The sequence below is a fragment of the Leuciscus leuciscus genome, assembly GCF_965113295.1.
Source record: "Leuciscus leuciscus genome assembly, chromosome: 24".
In the NCBI taxonomy this organism is placed as follows: Eukaryota; Metazoa; Chordata; class Actinopteri; order Cypriniformes; family Leuciscidae; genus Leuciscus; species Leuciscus leuciscus.
Window position 1 is genome coordinate 23,249,004 of NC_138723.1, and position 17,724 is coordinate 23,266,727.

The 17,724-nt window shown below is 37.0% G+C and overlaps 1 protein-coding gene and 1 long non-coding RNA gene across 3 annotated transcripts in view; one reads left to right on the forward strand and one right to left on the reverse strand.

The window, feature by feature from the left end:
* Positions 1-13,708, forward strand: part of LOC309489633 — an 88,732-nt gene extending 75,024 nt beyond the window's left edge. The window contains exon 3 of the long non-coding RNA XR_014202463.1: positions 13,471-13,708. This is a non-coding gene — a long non-coding RNA (uncharacterized lncRNA). The remainder of the gene's footprint in view (positions 1-13,470) is intronic.
* The window catches only part of LOC309489623 (large ribosomal subunit protein mL48-like), a 90,569-nt gene extending 73,404 nt beyond the window's left edge, over positions 1-17,165 (reverse strand). The window contains exons 1-8 of one of the 2 annotated variants that reach the window (XM_082158485.1): positions 16,994-17,149; positions 16,758-16,810; positions 16,498-16,529; positions 15,657-15,739; positions 15,406-15,575; positions 15,102-15,204; positions 14,895-14,984; positions 14,538-14,718 (exon numbers count right to left, since the gene is read on the reverse strand). In XM_082158485.1, the coding sequence (XP_082014611.1) occupies positions 14,641-14,718; positions 14,895-14,984; positions 15,102-15,204; positions 15,406-15,575; positions 15,657-15,739; positions 16,498-16,529; positions 16,758-16,810; positions 16,994-17,014 (630 nt within the window). In that variant the 5' untranslated portion in view covers positions 17,015-17,149 and the 3' untranslated portion in view covers positions 14,538-14,640. Of the gene's footprint in view, positions 1-14,537; positions 14,719-14,894; positions 14,985-15,101; positions 15,205-15,405; positions 15,576-15,656; positions 15,740-16,497; positions 16,530-16,757; positions 16,811-16,993 lie in introns of those variants that run through there. The other variant, XM_082158486.1, reaches the window with a different exon arrangement.
* Between the last annotated feature and the right edge of the window lie 559 nt (positions 17,166-17,724).

The window sequence follows — 17,724 nt, forward strand, 5'->3', positions numbered from 1 at the left end:
TTACTAAGAAATATCTCCTGAACTTTTTTGACGGCGATCAGCTCACAAAAACTGATTTTGCACGGGCACTTTGCACTGCTCCCTGAATCGACGCGTTTATTCCCCCAAAAATGCAATAAATTCATGACACTTTTTTTTCAAAATGCTATCATATTGAAACTGTTGAAATCAGCCATCACTAAGAAATATCTCCTGAACTTTTTTGACGGCGATCAGCTCACAAAAACTGATTTTGCACGGGCACTTTGCACTGCTCCCTGAATCGACGCGCTTAATTCATTTGTGGATGTAAACTGAATCTGTAAGTCACTGTTTACTTCTGAATATTATATTTCATTCTGGTGCGCTTAAACTTATCGCTACTGTGTAACGATATATGCTATTCACCAACTAAACATATCCTATTCAATGTGTTCACAGTCTCTTTCACGGGCATCATTTGTAGTAGCCTATTCACAAGCTTCCTCAAGCATAGCGTTTTCTCGGAGTTCACTGTGTGCTTTCTACCATGCACAAATATGTGTGTAATTGTAACAATGAGCACTCAAACACACCAAACCAACAATTACTAAAAACACACTCAAAAACTGATTTTGCACGGGCAATTTGCACTAGCACTTAGAAAGTTGTGGTATTCATAAACACTCAGTCAGCTACACTGTTTACTTCTGAATATTATAGTTTATTCACAGCCATCATTTGTAGTAACCTAGCCTGCTCCCTGAATTCAATGCGTTCACAGTCTCTTTCACGGGTACCAAACCAACAATTACTAAAAACACACACAAAAACTGATTTTGCACGGGCATTTTGCACTAGTATCTATAAATTACAGAAACGTCTGCCTGTCTGTGTGTGTGTCTTGTCTGTCTGTCTGTGTGTGCGTCTATTAACCACATATCTCTCGAACCGTTAGTCCGATGGATTTCAAACTTGACAGGTGTCTCGCTACGGTCACGAGTAAGTGCAGCGCCAAGTTTGACGTTGTTTGGATGAGAAATGCTAAAGATATCGTTAAATATATAATTTTTTAAAAGGTTGTGGTTTAAAAATAAACATTCTGACATTAGAGGGTTGTATCGGTCAAAGAAGCCCCAAGAAGGTTGTGGTTTAAAAATAAACATTCTGACATAAACACTCTGTCAGCTACACTGTTTACTTCTGAATATTATAGTTTGGTTCCAGAACGTGATAAATCCATTTTGATTAATTTGAGTAAAAATGTGTTTTCTTTACCAAGAAAGTGGCAAGATGAAAACCACTATTTTCTGTTTCAAACTTTCACATAGCATCTTTAGGTGATAATATCATAAAAAATTCAAATCCAGATTTGGATTTTCAAAGATCTATTATAAAAACGGATTCTTTTTCCCAAAAAATGCAATAAATTCATGACACTTTTTTTTCAAAATGCTACCATATTGAAACTGTTGAAATCAGCCATCACTAAGAAATATCTCCTGAACTTTTTTGACGGCGATCAGCTCACAAAAACTGATTTTGCACGGGCACTTTGCACTGCTCCCTGAATCGACGCGCTTAATTCATTTGTGGATGTAAACTGAATCTGTAAGTCACTGTTTACTTCTGAATATTATATTTCATTCTGGTGCGCTTAAAGTTATTGCTACTGTGTAATAGTAGCCTATGCTATTCACCAACTAAACATATCTTATTCAATGTGTTCACAGTCTCTTTCACGGGCATCATTTGTAGTAGCCTATATTCACAAACTGTTTCCTCAAGCATAGCGTTTTCTCGGAGTTCACTGTGTGCTTTCTACCATGCACAAATAAAAATGTCACTGAACTTTTGCTGTGTAATTGTAACAATGAACACACCAAACCAACAATTACTAAAAACACACTCAAAAACTGATTTTGCACGGGCATTTTGCACTAGCACTTAGAAGGTTGTGGTATACATAAACACTCAGTCAGCTACACTGTTTACTTCTGAATATTATAGTTTATTCACAGCCATCATTTGTAGTAACCTAGCCTGCTCCCTGAATTCAATGCGTTCAGTCTCTTTCACGGGCACCAAACCAACAATTACTAAAAAACACACACAAAAACTGATTTTGCACGGGCATTTTGCACTAGTATCTATAAATTACAGAAAAATCTGTCTGTATGTCTGTCTGTGTCTGTTATTCGCATATCTCTCGAACCGTTAGTCCGATGGATTTCAAACTTGACAGGTGTCTTGCTACGGGCACGAGTAAGTGCAGTGCCAAGTTTGACATTGTTTGGATGAGAAATGCAAAAGATATCGCTAAAATACCAGTAAAAGAAGCGCTTAAGGTTGTGGTTTAAAAATAAACATTCTGACATTAGAGGGTTGTATCGGTCAAAGAAGCCCCAAGAAGGTTGTGGTTTAAAAATAAACATTCTGATACAATCACTCTGTTCAGCTACACTGTTTACTTCTGAATATTATATTTTATTCACGGCCATTATTTGTAGTAACCTAGCCTGCACCCTGAATTCAATGCGTTCACAGTCTCTTTCACGGGCACCAAACCAACAATTAGGCTACTAAAAACACACACAAAAACTGATTTTGCACGGGCATTTTGCACTAGTTATAACTCAAAGTAGCATAGGAACAGAGTAAAACAAGGTCAAATTTACATGAAAGTGACTCACGATTTCTTTGAATTAACTTCACTTAGGGAAAAATTTATCAGACTTTTATGTTAAAGGCCTGAAAACACCATAAAGATAAAATTGAATGTCTGACCATGTTTTGATTCAAATTTGAGGATGATACTCCCAAAAATGTAGTTTCTGTAAGCTTTTATTCAAGAAAAGTATAGGTCTCTTTTCCAAAAGGCAATTTGGAGACTCCAAATGGACACCTGGCAACCAACCACTTGACATAGGGAGTAAACACTAAATACCGGTAGGCCTACTACATATATCAATTCAGAACTGTTATGCCCTTCAAACCACACAAGAAAAAACGATTTCAGCACAACTGTTACATCCGCGTCTCCAGTAGGGGTTCAGCGAAAAATCGGCAGCTGGCAGCAGGAAGTAGCTGCCACTGGCAGCTGACGTCAGCTGCCGCTAATAACCGGAAGTCGGAGGTGGATGCCGCTTTTAGCAAGGCAAATAAATTATTATATCAATGTATATATATCATTTTAGTACTTATTTAAATAAATTACTTAAATTTGTAATTATTTTGTAATTGGTTTAAAAAGGTTTATCAAATATAAATTAAGTAACGAAGATCATAGACAGTACAAAAAAACAAACATTAAGCTACACTTGAAATTATGAATTTGTACGTGTATAAATATAATTTGTGTACATGTTTGTCAAATAATGAAATATATACATAAATGAATGCCTATATAATAATATTGTATATTTATTAAACGCACATAAACATTCATTAAACAAATAATGAAAGTCATGACTAAAAGAAGAAAAAAATTTTTTTTCTCAATGACCTTTATTTAAAAATCATATTTTGCTATCATTTAAGTTCAGTTTTACATTTGTAGTATTTCAATACATTCTTGTCTTTGTTTTATAAAACAGCTGTAACTTTGAAAACAGGCTTGATATTTGTTGTTCTGAAATCAGAATGAACAATTCTGAACTAGATGTTAAAGTTCATAAAAAACTAACTTGGCTTGAAAAAGAAAGTTTGAAAACGTTTTACAATGTTCTAGCATGGTTTAACATGATTTACAATGTTTCTAGTGTTAGGGGATAACAGCTTAAAGACCCAGGACCAGATATGATGAAAGAAGACCAGGAGTCGTGAGGTTCAATCAAATAAGTAAAAATTTACTGAAGAATAGTTTCATCGGTAGAGCCAGGCGTCAAAGTCTCACGGGGTCGCAAGCCAGAGACTCTACTGTACACAAAATCTCACACCAGTTATACCATTTCCAAGGGCATGATTGACATCAGTAAATACGGGTTGGCTACTTCTCATTGGCAAAAGAACAAAGTTAAAACAATTCTACACTTATGGATAGATAGGAGGGTAAGTCGACATTGTCATCCGAGTCCAAGATGGTCCGGTGATGACCTCGGAGGTCGTAGAAAGGCGTCTTGGGGTCAGCTGCTGCATATCACAAGACCTGCACAGAGCATTCAACACACACACACAAAGGAATCGCAGTTCCTCCAAAAGTAGTACAGATAATGTTCAATTTAAAGAAATACACATAAAAGTACTGTAATGGGAGATTTTTGATTTTCATTACTTACTTTGATTTTCATTAACATACACTAGATTGACTACTATGTGTGTTGCTGACTATGTGATATAATGATTGATGTGGAACTTCTGTGAGGCAGGAGAAAGAGGGGGAGAGCTTTGAAGGCTGAAGCCCTGACCCCTAAGGTCAAAGGGCTGTCCAATTTAGGACTTGCAGGCTGTAAGTTAAGCTAAACTAAAGTTCAGTATAATAGGATCACTGGTGGTGTCTTATCCATCTCTGGAGTTTAAAGAACCTTGGAAGATAACAATAACAGAGTATAAAGACTGGCCTGCCCCTCCCTCCTGGTCGCACTTGCTTCACAGACTGTACCTGACTCTGTGGGGCAATTGGGCCTCTTGAAAGACAATAAATTACTTTTTAATGATCATTTGATTCCAAACTGTCTCTTACGCCAAAGATGATTGTTTAGTGAATTAAACTGCCATAACAGTTGGTGTCAGAAGTTGGGATTCCATGGCGGTTTCTTCTGGCCCTGAGTAAAGCGGATTGACGACTGATCATCCTGAAGCACCAGGCTTTAGTCTTACCTCGCAGAATTGAGAGAGAAGAGCCAACTGCTATCAGGGCCAGGAGGAACTCCACTGGAATCAGAAATGCCAGGGGCAAAGTAGCAGAGACGTTCCTGCACAAAATCAGACCAGGTGATTACGTGGTGATTCGAGACCTCAGGAGAAAGAGCTGGAGGGCGAAACGGTGGCTGGGACCATTCCAAGTCTTGCTGATCACGCATACGGCGGTGAAGGTCGGCGAGCGAGCGACGTGGGTACATGTCAATCACTGCAGGAAGGTTCCACCCATATCGGAGGAGCAACAAGAGGAGGAGCCCCAAAGACAGCAGCTACTGTCAACGAAACCAAGTGTCTGATTCCTCAGCAAATGACTGATGTATTAAAACTGTTGTGGAACTAGAGAGAGGAAAGACACCAACGGAACAGCCTGCTGACAACTGTGACCATATACAGCAGTACAATAACACTGAAATTGCAATTCCACCTCTGAGAGTAACGTTTGCGAAAGGTGATGTTTGTGTTTGTTTCAACAGACCGAGACCTTTGAAAATTGGGTGGTCAGATTGCAGAATTAAGATCAATGTGTTGGACGGGACAATGAACAATTGCACAGCAAACATTAACGACAAAGAAATTAACTTTAAGTGCCCATTCAACAAGCCGAGCGAAAGCTCACCAGCCGCAGTGTGGGTTTGTGGTGATAGAGCATATCACAGGTTGCCAAAAAAGGACTGGTCAGGGTGCTGTTATCCAGCTTTAATGAATGTGGGAACTTCTGTGTATCTGCCAAACAAGGTGGTTGGAGTTAACAAAGAAAATGTTTAGTGAAAACCTTTAGAATATGTTGAATGATTTTCTTTACAACTTATGGAAATTAATGTGCTGCCAATAATAATGATGAAGATTATGATTTGGCTGTTGTGATTGAATCCACACTGGTGGACTGTAAAAGAATACAGAGAACTGCTTATCAGTGGCTGTGTTTACATTCCTGATTAGGACACACTGCTTCAAGGGTGTGCAGTAAGTTGGAGCTGTTTGCAAGCTCAATGATCAAACTATAGGCAAAGAGAGTGTTTTAATTATGGTCAGCGGGGCCATTTAGCCTGTAATTGTAAATGGACACTCAGAAAAGAAAGTGATAACGTGAAAGTGACGTGTATTAATGTGGGTTTTTTTGAAAGTAGAACAGTATTTAAATGACGATATTAAAGTTTTCGTCTGAGAAAGAACTAAGAATGTGAATGCAGTGCTAAAGAAAGTGAAAAGAATGTGCAAGTAAATAAGGGAGAAAAGAAAGTTTAAAGGAAAGTTAATAGATGGAAGTCGTAAGAAGATTGGAGGATGCAGAAGGAACTTGCATTTAGGGAAAGATGAGAAGAAATATAGTGAAATGTATGTTATGAAAATAAAATTTCTGATAGAATTTATGGAACTATTTATGTCAAGTTAAGTGACATAAAGATAAGTTTATGAGAGTACAGTGTGCCAGTCCTAAATGCCTAAGAGTCTCTCTCATTCAATGTCAGCTAAAAGCTGTTAACTGAGCCTGTGCGATTTAGGGATTGAGAGATGAGTAATATGACATTTAGTTTTTTGTGAAACAGCAGAGATAAGTGGGACTGACAAAATATTGATAACATTAAGTTGAATCTGCAGACTAACCACTTGATAGAGGAATACTGTTTCAACAAAGTTTTAATGAAATTGATGGCATGTAGTACAAATTCTTATACTTTTGTGAAGAGTCCTGAAACAAACAGTGAAAAGAGGAGAGCAAACGCTGTAAGCAGCTGTGCTCTGAAGCTTTGACTTCAAAGAAATGTGGAGTTTGTAAAATGTTGGGGGTATCATGTTGTTTTAATATTCCTGATTACAGTGACAACATAACCAATATCATCGAGCACATGAGGAAAGCGGTAAAAGAGCCGCCTAAAGCTACTGATAGTGAGTGGGTGGGGTGGCTGATGTCTGCATGGTCAGGGTGGTTTTATAGAATAATTCAAACTGTCTTGCCAATTGTGGGTATGGGATTATTAATTCTGTTTTGTTTACCATGCATTATGAAGTGCCTTTCCAGCTTAGTGCAGAGATTGATCAGGGCAGGGACAGTTAGCAAAGCACGTCAGTCCAAGCAGTGAAACTGACTCCGTACCCAATAACTGATGGAGAGCAATGTGATGATTATGACAGCGATGACGTGTATGCAGACATGAGTTAAATGTGTTTTCTTTCCTTTTTGTTGCCTTCCTGGGACCAGGAAAGGGATTTTCTAAACTTTGATTGTTTAGGTTTTGATGTCAATGATTGACTGTTCTATTCACTGTTTTTATTATTATTATTGTTTTCATTATTTTTATTTCTTCTTCCATTGTAAGAATGATGATATGTTCAGAGGGTTAAAAGCAGTAGCCATCCGTGTTACGAGATGGCATACAAGGACAGGGTTTGGATATGAGGAGGTTTTGTATCTACTTTATCTGTGTTTTTATAGCATGTTTTGTTTTCCTACTAAATATTAATCCAACTTTTTCTTGTTTATACTGAAATGACTGAGGGTCCGACCTATAGTGTTGGGGATGCAATGACAGAGCTCGTTCGTCTAGCCCGGTTCCAGAATAAACCTTTATCTGCTTGCTGTAAAATTAAGGGTCTATCCCTGGAAAAATAGCCTGAGCTTATTTCATTTTAATCTTTTTTCAAACTAGTTTTAATTCTAATGTTTTTTGCCTAATAGTTTTAATTTTAATCTTTTTGTCTACTAAGTTTAAGAGTATGATCAGTTATATGAAATTGAGAAATGAGAAGTATAAGTGTGATGTAAGACTTGAACTTGGTACGTTTCATTATGATTATTAGTACTGTGTGAGTGTTTTTGATGAAACAATTATCAATGAATGATAAAAAGGGAGGAGTGTAATGGGAGATTTTTGATTTTCATTACTTACTTTGATTTTCATTAACATACACTAGATTGACTACTATGTGTGTTGCTGACTATGTGATATAATGATTGATGTGGAACTTCTGTGAGGCAGGAGAAAGAGGGGGAGAGCTTTGAAGGCTGAAGCCCTGACCCCTAAGGTCAAAGGGCTGTCCAATTTAGGACTTGCAGGCTGTAAGTTAAGCTAAACTAAAGTTCAGTATAATAGGATCACTGGTGGTGTCTTATCCATCTCTAGAGTTTAAAGAACCTTGGAAGATAACAATAACAGAGTATAAAGACTGGCCTGCCCCTCCCTCCTGGTCGCACTTGCTTCACAGACTGTACCTGACTCTGTGGGGCAATTGGGCCTCTTGCAAGACAATAAATTACTTTTTAATGATCATTTGATTCCAGACTGTCTCTTACGCCAAAGATGATTGTTTAGTGAATTAAACTGCCATAACAGTACAATTCTGTGAATCAGATCACATAGTGTTTAACCCCCTGTAACCTTAAGATTAGTAAGAAAGACAGATGTTAGAAAAAGATAGATAAGTTAGAAAGAAAGAAAAGAAATAAAAGAAATACAGACAGACGTTAGAAAAAGAAAGAAAAGAAAGAAAGACAGATGTTAGAAAAAGAAAGAAAGAAACTTTAGAGTAATGTTGCTGTCAGAGCATAAACAATATCTGCAATATGAATAAGTTACGACGATAAAAGTTCAAAGCAAAGGGAGACTTTTTTTTTTTTTTTTTACAGAAATCACTTTAAGGACTACAACAAACAACTGGTGGGGACTACACAAGCTTCCTCCTGGGCTAGTGACATCACTAACCTTAACACACACACACACCTGAAAAACAAAATTCATTGGGATCAGCCTGATGATAATTATTATGGATGTTGGGTTATCCGTAAAATAAATGTTATGGGGAAACAAAACCACCGTAATAACTTACCATTAGCATGAATACACTGCAGTCCACAGATCCCAACTGAGCTGGAACATCCTGGAAGAAAAAAATCTAAATGGAAAAACTAACATTTTATTTATACACTAAAGATAGTAAAGAAATCAAAATTGTTGTAACATGAAATCAATACCTTATTTTTAACAAGCTTCCAAGATCCCGGATCCATCTTTATTGCAATTGAGCTTAAAAAGAAGGGGGAAAAAGTTAGTTATTTTATACACACGAGAGAAAGAGAGAGATGAACTCCGTGTTGAACCACTTAGCCATGTTGCAGCAGTAGACAGTAACATACCTGAACTAGGGAGCAGGTGTAATTTATTTTTTAAATGCCACTGTCTATGCCTATCTAAAGCCAGAGAACAAAGCGTTGAACTGAACCACTGGACTAATATGTAAAACTTTGAAGCCCGGTTTCACAGATAGGGTTTAGATTATGCCAGGATTAGGCCTTAGTGCAATTAGGACTTTTATAAATATGCCTTAGAAAAAACATTACTGTTGTGAATCTTAAAAGAAACAATGGCACTGATATTTTAAGATACACAAGTGTAATTTGCTTTCAGTTAAACATGCATTTTAGTCTGGGACTAGTTTGAGCCTTGTCTGTGAAACTGGGGGTGAAAGTTATATGGAAAAAGTGAACTGTTCCAGTATATTTTGAATAGATATATATAAAATAATTATATATATATATATATATATATATATATATATATATATATATTCTGGTCTCATCTGGTGATTGGGTCCCATCCAAAACATGATAAAACTAAGAAAATAAACAGACACTGAAATGTCAAATTTTCGATACAATCTAGAATTTGTATAAAAAAAATAAAAAGATAAAAAACAGAATGCCTTTTGCCTGCTTTGATCAAGACAGGATATAATACATTTGAACATTATGTTCATTATGTGAAAACATACCAGTGAGTTTGGTTGGTTTTGCAACTGGAAATCTGGGGTTTCCTTCCTGGCACATATGTTTGTCCATCCCCAGCAATCTGTGACAGGCTGTGGTGAACTTGGTGAAACTACAAAAAAACAGAAGTTTAGAATATGGTGAAGTAATGTTGATTAAAATGGTGTTTTGTATTACATAAGTTAGATCATTTGGGATATGTTTTGTTAGCGTTGCACGTGTATCATCAAGGCTGAGCTTGTCAATTCCAATAAATCAGCATGAGCTTTATTCTAATCAATAGATTAAGTTAACATGTTAACAAACGCTAATATTTAATGATAATGGTAACGTAAGTTAGTATTTGAAGTTAATGATAGCCCCTCACAAACCAGGAGCACACGGTGCACAAGCTGCGTTTCTACAAATGATTAAATTAACCAATTCTGAAGTAGTCACAGATACACTGTCTCTAACATAAAAGGTAAACTCCAACGTACAGAGCAACAATTATTTATTAATCTGATAATATACGAACTTACCGAGCCAAATACCGCCGCCATTACTGAAGATTCGCCGGCGCCACCATTGGCTGCTCTCGCTTGACTTCCAGGTAAATGTGATTGGTTGCTACTACGTTGGACGATACTGATTGGCTGCCACGAAATGGCAGGTCCCTCCTAATATGGCAGGGCTTCCGGCGGTCAACGGCAGCTACTTCCTGCTGCCAGCTGCCGATTTTTCGCTGAACCCTCTCCTGGGGCCTGTTTCAGAAAGGAGGTTCAACCAACTCTGAGTTAAAACTTGAACTCTGCGTTGACTTACCCTGAGATGGGAAACTCTGAGTTTTCGGTTACAGAACAGCTGAAATGAGTTAGTTCAATCAACTCTGAGTTGACCTACTCTGAGTTAAGTGCGTGCACCACAACTATAAAAAGCCATTATCAATGGAGCGCAGATATTATGAGTCACCATGGCAACAGCGCCAGACAAAAAGAGGTCTTCATATTTCTCACCAGCAGAACTGGATGTGCTTTGAATATACGAATATGAATATACGAACACATATTATTATTATTTTTTAAATATCGGCTGCAGCAGCGAAGGACAGAGAGTTAGCTAGGGAGAGAATAGTTGCTCAAGTCAATGCGTAAGTTTACATATTAATTACTGTTATACAGTGATGGGTGTAATTAATTACCAAGTAATCTAAAAACTGTAATTTAATTAAAGGGATTACTCTTAATTCTTCTGTAATTTAAAGTAAAATCTGATGTAATTGCATTAGACTATAGAACAATTCTGTATATTTAACATACATTTTTAAAAGGTATATTTTTAATGTAACGTTAACCTTCTCCCTCTACACACTTTGGTCAATTCAAGAATAATTCATGCAATTGTATATTGTTTATTTGAAAGCATTAAATGTGCAGTTTCTTGTCTCTCCTTGTATTGTTCAAGTGGTTGAGGCTGTTATGGGATTTAGTCATTAGTAATAAGTAGACCAATACTTTCTAAAGATAGTCATTATTACATTTATCTAATTACACTGATGAAGATGTCATTTGTAGTTAGTAATACAAGTAACTTGACTGTTATAATATCAGAGGTGAAACTGGAAGAACAGTATGTTATTCAACCTAATCTTAATTTTCATGTGGGTGCAATCCTGCAGGCATTAGAAGAACATGGCAGCAGCTGAAAATTAAATATAAAAACATAATTCAATCAGGTAAGGCTTGAGCATATCATGGGTGTAGGCTACCTGACTTTACAAACATTTGACATATTAAATAACTAAATAGCATCCAGTGTGCAGCAGCATTTTTGGCTGAGGGAATTCCTGGAGGGACTTCAGAGCCAGTCACTCCCGAAGATCCAAGGGCCTTCATAACATGTAAGAGGTTTACATATGTGTTATTTTTTAGATAGGCTATTTTTGATATTTCCATTTATTTTACTTTGGGTTGGGTTTTTTGTTGGTCTTTTGGAGCCTCCTGTCCCAACAGAACCCCAGGCAGTTGTAAGTCGCCTACTCAATACACCAGAAATTATGACAAATAGTGTTATAAAGTGTACTCGACCAAATGCAAGTGTACTCGACCAGATTAATTTTATTAATAAAAATGTACTGAAAAAATGAATGAGGTGTTTAAACACCACTTCCTCTTTAAAAAAGGGGAGGAGACCGAAAGAAACTCTGGGTTTACCGAAGAAAACCTGCTCCCGACCAGGTTAGGTTCACAGAGTTAGTTACCATGGTAACTGACTCCGAGTATAAGTTACCTCTCTTTCAGAAACGGGCTTGACTTACTCTGCTTTCTCAGGTTTGACATACCTCCCATTCTGAAACAGAAAACCCAGAGTTTCCCTCATTTCAGGGTTAACATACTCAGAGTTTTCACTTAACCTCCTTTCTGAAACAGGCCACTGTTCTGTATTTCCGTGTCTTGTTGTTAGACCTAGGTCAGTTCCTGTGCTTAATTGATGGGATGTGCCGGCGCGCGAAGCGTGTCCCAGCTGATGGCATAAAGAGGGCTTGGTTGTGGCACGTCGACAGGAGAGAGCGGCTTTGTTTTGTGTTTGAATTGATCCTTGGTTATGTAAACTTTTGAGTTAACAAATAAATCCTTAGACATTTGTTTGCCGAACTTTCTCCTGCTTATTTTGTTACTATTTGAGAGCCAGTAGTAACAACAACATTTGAACAAAATTATCTTTATTTTGAACAATTCTAATAGCAAAAACAGTGATTTCTCACTACATGTATAGACATTCCAGAATGAATCGTTTTACAACTAATGTATAAAATATATAAAAATAAAAAAATAAATGTTTTAGAACATTTGTAATTACAAACGTGTTTTTTACTCAAATAAATTACAATAAACTGATAATTATAATGAATATCCAATTACTTTCTGCTGCGCTTCGTCTCTGCTCCTTTTCATCTTCTCCAATACACCACCAAATCTCTTCTGTAGTTGAGGATCCATGATAGAGATGCTCAGATATATGCTTTGGAGTAAATCCGTGCGTTTATGCGAGCTCCATGTGTCAAAACAACGCGCTTATGTGTGTGCGCTCTGCGTTCGAGTGGCGAAAGCGCACATGTGAACGAAAACTTGCACACTTGAATTTGACGAATATGCTTGCATAAACTGTCTATCACTGCAATCGATTTTAGTTGGCTAATACTGCTAATATATACTTCTGCGTCGGACCTACGCCGGAGCCTATACGCCGTAGGCAACGAGTTGGTTTTAATTTATACTTCTGCGTTGTTGTCCGCTTTGACGCGCACCTAGGGAGCATGTGAAACCCCGAGGGAGGGGTTCTGGCAGACCAATCACAGCGCTTGCGTCCGCGTAGAGTTGACGCGTTGTAACATTTTTGGAGAGGTGCACGTCAGGGTACGCCGAAGGGTACGCGCGCTACACACAGCCTACGACGTAGCTACGGCGGCAGTTCGACGCAGAAGTATAAATAGGCCTTAAGTCCCTCCCACCATGGGACCTTATTTGGGAAAAATATTGTATGGTAGTCAATGGCGAGAGACAACAAATATTTTGATCTCGTTTGAATTGTGCCCTGAATTACACATGATGTTTGTCAATTTAAAAGATACATTTTAAAGTCAAGAAAGTAGCCGTTTGATGTAAAACTGTTGAGGTATAAGACTGTGAAAATACGTAATTACAAAGACTACAAACCCAAAAGGCGCACATGGGACCTTTTTCACATGGGAAAAAGTCATACCTTTTCTCTCAATGAATGAAGCTAACTTTACTGAAGCTATCGTCTGTCATTTTTTCTGTAGTCGTACGTTATAAGACTTAAGTTATAATCGTAACATTACGCCGTCATGCCTGAGTGTTTTGTACCAGACTGCACACATACGTACATAGTGCGAGACGAGAGATATAGTTCATTGAGCGATTTTCACATAAAACTAAATGTTACTCTTCTAATTTATGACAAACTGCAACTTTCTTGACTTTCATAATTATCTTTTAAATTGACAAACATCATGTGTAATTCAGGGCACAGTTCAGACAGAATAAAAAGATAAGATGTCTCTCGCCATTGACTACCATACATATTTTTTCCGAAATAAGGTCCCATGAGCCAGAAGCGGAGGGGAGGGACTTAGGCTCTCTATTGGCTGCCTTTATCCAGTCGAAAACCCAGGTGCTAGATTGACAGGGTGCGGAGCCTGTCAGGTGCTCTCTTACTGTTTTGGTCTAAAACAAAGCCTGTGATTGAAGGAGAGAGAAGAGGAATGTCTCATTCGATCCGGAAGAGTCTAAACTACGGGGGTGAGATGGCTTTTGAGTGTTGGAATACGGATTAGAATCGATATTTCATTGAAAATGAACATGATGCGAACTCTATCTCGAAAACGCTCATGCAAACAAAGGAGGATATTTCAATTTTTTCCCTATTTTTCCATTGTTTTGGATTAAAAAGTGGGATGCATTTTGAAGAGTAGACCCTTACATTGAAAAGTATGCTGTTGTTTCTTGGATTCGTCCGAACTGATCTGAACCGTAGGATATGAAAGATAAGTATTGCGGTTCATTTTGCTCATGTTTACATGAACCGTCCTTTTGCATTTAATTTAACCCTTTTCTCTCTGGTGTATTGATTGCAAAAACAAGTTTAGAACATGATTCTTGAGTGTTTTAGCTTTCAAATGATGCATAGTTTAGGATAGTCATTTGAATATTTGTTATAAAACAAAGCTTAAAAAAGTAATAAAAGTATAGACACGACCCCAACGGCCCTTCCTCGGGCCGATGCTAGCTAACAGGTTAAACAGCTGCTGAATTATTTAATCCCAGAGATTACAAATATTCTGATACTGTTAAAAACATTACAGCAGTCATTGAGGATGAATTTCAACTTTCCTCATACTCCAGTGCATTCACATCAACTTTTAAAGACAGGTCAAGACAAAAATGACTATATGGAAAACAATCATGAGATAATTTATTCATCACAGCACACACCAGGTAGAAAATGTCTGTCATGGAAAAACACACTATTTCATTTGAAAAACATTTTTAAATAATACATTAATTATTAATTTTTGCAATAAGCCCCTCAAGCTCAGGTCTTGTTTTGAACCGGGCTTGATAATCTGCTTCGTTGTGCTGAAAAAAAGAAGAAACACACACACACACACACACACACACACACACACACACACAACAACAACAACACAAATGAAGCCCATAACAGTTGATAATAATAGTTTCATAAATGCAGCCAGACATATTAATATAAGAGCAGTATCAATGTCAATGATTATGAAGTGTAATTTTCTAACCTGCTTTACACAGAGTTGCACTCCCTCAGGCTGGTTCTTCAGAAGAACTTCCGCAAGTATGGGAAAAAGTGTTGCCTTCATTTCACTGATCTAAATGCACATCCCAATAAATCAGTTATAGGCTACAGGACACCTATCATAATTACATGTGGTCATAAAAGTAGATAATTTATTCATACAACCAACCACATGTTGCATTCACTCTACCTGAACAACACGCTCATGGGTTTTCAGGACTCCATCTACATACATCTTTGTGCCTTGCTCCTGCATCACCATGACCTCTGTGCTTTTCGTAGGCAGGGCAAAGCTTTAAAACACAAATAAGAGAGAATTATTTTCACTGTTACCTTACAATAATTCACAGAATGTTAAATGATGTATTGTTAATCATGACACATTTTATATTAAAAACAACATGATTTTGAGAATAGCCTATGTCTTGGTTTGTGTGCAAAGTGATTTTTAAATAACAGTATAATATTTAATAAAATATCTCTCTCTTTCCCACCATTCATCGACTTTGATGTCCAAGTGACTGCAGAGATTGTGGATGTACTGGGAATAATGTTCCACTAGAGTCATGTCATAACCGGAAACACACACATTAAGCACGCCAAACTCCGTGGCTGTCGCTGCTTTGATCTGCTTTGCCTGAATTTTGTCCTTCTTCTTCTTTGGCTGAATGAAAATAATTTAGCATATTCTATTAACTGGCAGTGAAAACTTTTTATACTGATGATGTACAAAACTAGGTCTTACCGATGCTTTTGGAAGAAGATGTCTGTATCGTCCGATACCATGTGTGGGCATTGATCTATACTGTCTGTTAGTCAGCAAAACACCTGGTTAGACAAAAAAAACAACAACATTTGATTACTATCAGTTAACAATTATATTTGAACACTGGTGTGTAATAAAAAAAAAAGAATGCTTATGATTTTTTTTTTTTTTTATGGTCTTTGATTACTCTTTTCAAAAATATTTTCCATTTATCAATCAATTTATGAATCTAAATTATCCATTATATATTTTCATGTCATATACTCATATTCATCTATTCTATTCTATTCAGAAATTGAGTTCACCTCCACTCTGAAAATGTACGTCTAAATTTTGTTGCCACTTATCCTAAAGTTGAGACGTGCTATTTTATCCCCTTCCGTCTGCAAAGTCTGAAATCCTGTCTTATATCAAATGTTGCATGAGTTCGTTTTCTTACTTGGAATTTAAGTAAAGTGAGTATTATCATAAGGACTAGTCATGATGAAAATGCTTATTTGGCTCTTTCAGCTTTTAGAGTGTTAGTTACTCTTGCAGAATGTAATACCATGAGGCCAGAGCTGATTCTTAGAAAGGATATTTTTGACATGATTAATGTGTATCCACTCCTTATCTGATCTGAACATATATAAAATCTCAGACTGGTTTATTGTTACTTTGTCTTTACTACTAAAAGCTGATTATTACTTACACATTTATTTAACCATTCATTGTTTTAATTATTCTTTGCATATTAATAAAATATTTTTATCCATGACTGCATCAAACACACATACATAAATGAAAATTAAACAGAGAACAACAGATTTATTGCTCTTACCCAAAGGCATCTGTGTAGTTAACACTTGACTTCTGTGACATTAAGAGAAAAGTCAATGACCAGTTTTAATAATATACCACTAATATATATATGTATGTATGTATGTATATACAAAATGTGTGTGTGTGTGTGTGTGTGTGTGTGTGTGTGTGTGTGTGTGTGTGTGTGTGTGTGTGTGTGTGTGTGTGTGTGTGTGTGTGTGTGTGTGTGTGTGTGTGTGTGTGTGTGTGTGTGTGTGTGTGTGTGTGTGTGTCACTTACTGGACCGATGATGCTGCACACACCAGCGCCCGTGTGTTCTGAAGAAGAAAAACCTGATGCACAAGAATGACACAAACCAAAAGCGGAAAAAAATTATGTTTGGAAAATACTGAAATCATTCATGTAAATGTACAGAACTCAGTTCTGCTCTTCCTCTACGACCTTGGCATGTCAACAACATACATACATTACTGCAACAAACTGACAATTAATATGTCATTCTCTAAATACTACACCTTATTCAGGAAATTGTTCATTGTTTCACGTTGATATATGAATCCAGTAATAACGTTTTAAAACAAGCAGTCAAACGCGTACAATATCAATCAGGTAAGCGCATGTACTGCGCCCGATCTTCTTCACGGATTCCAGCAGGATGAATTTACGCTCGTTCGGCACATTGCTGCCCCCTGTTGGAGCAAAAGCGTCACACGTGGGACTAGTTTTCAGATTGATGCTGGTTTTGTTATGGCACATGCAGTTAAAAGGTTAAAATCAGCATTATTTATTTAGTTTAGCGTTCAGAAGTTATCATTAGCCTTAGAAAACATTATAAAATATTAATTTGAAAAAAATAAATATAAAGAATATTACTTTGAAAGACAGCATTCACAAAACTGTTCTAATACCAAGGTTCTACACTAGCAATTGAAATAATCATAAATAACCACTGGCATAGAAAGTAAGCATTACTTTAATATACCCCCATTTAAATATCATTGTATAAAGTATTAGAATATTTAATTCTGGAAGAGTCTCCTTGTTCACAGTTCAAGGGTTAACGGAATGCGATGATGCAGGGGGAATGTGACGTGGCGCCGGTGGCGCTTGCAGAGCTCAATCTAACTTGTTTGGAGTCCCGCCTTGTTTCTACAGACAACATTCCGGATACCGCTCGTTTGCTCAATCACTATTACATTTTCCACTAGTAAAAAAAAAAATACGTTTAAACATATTTGTTCATATT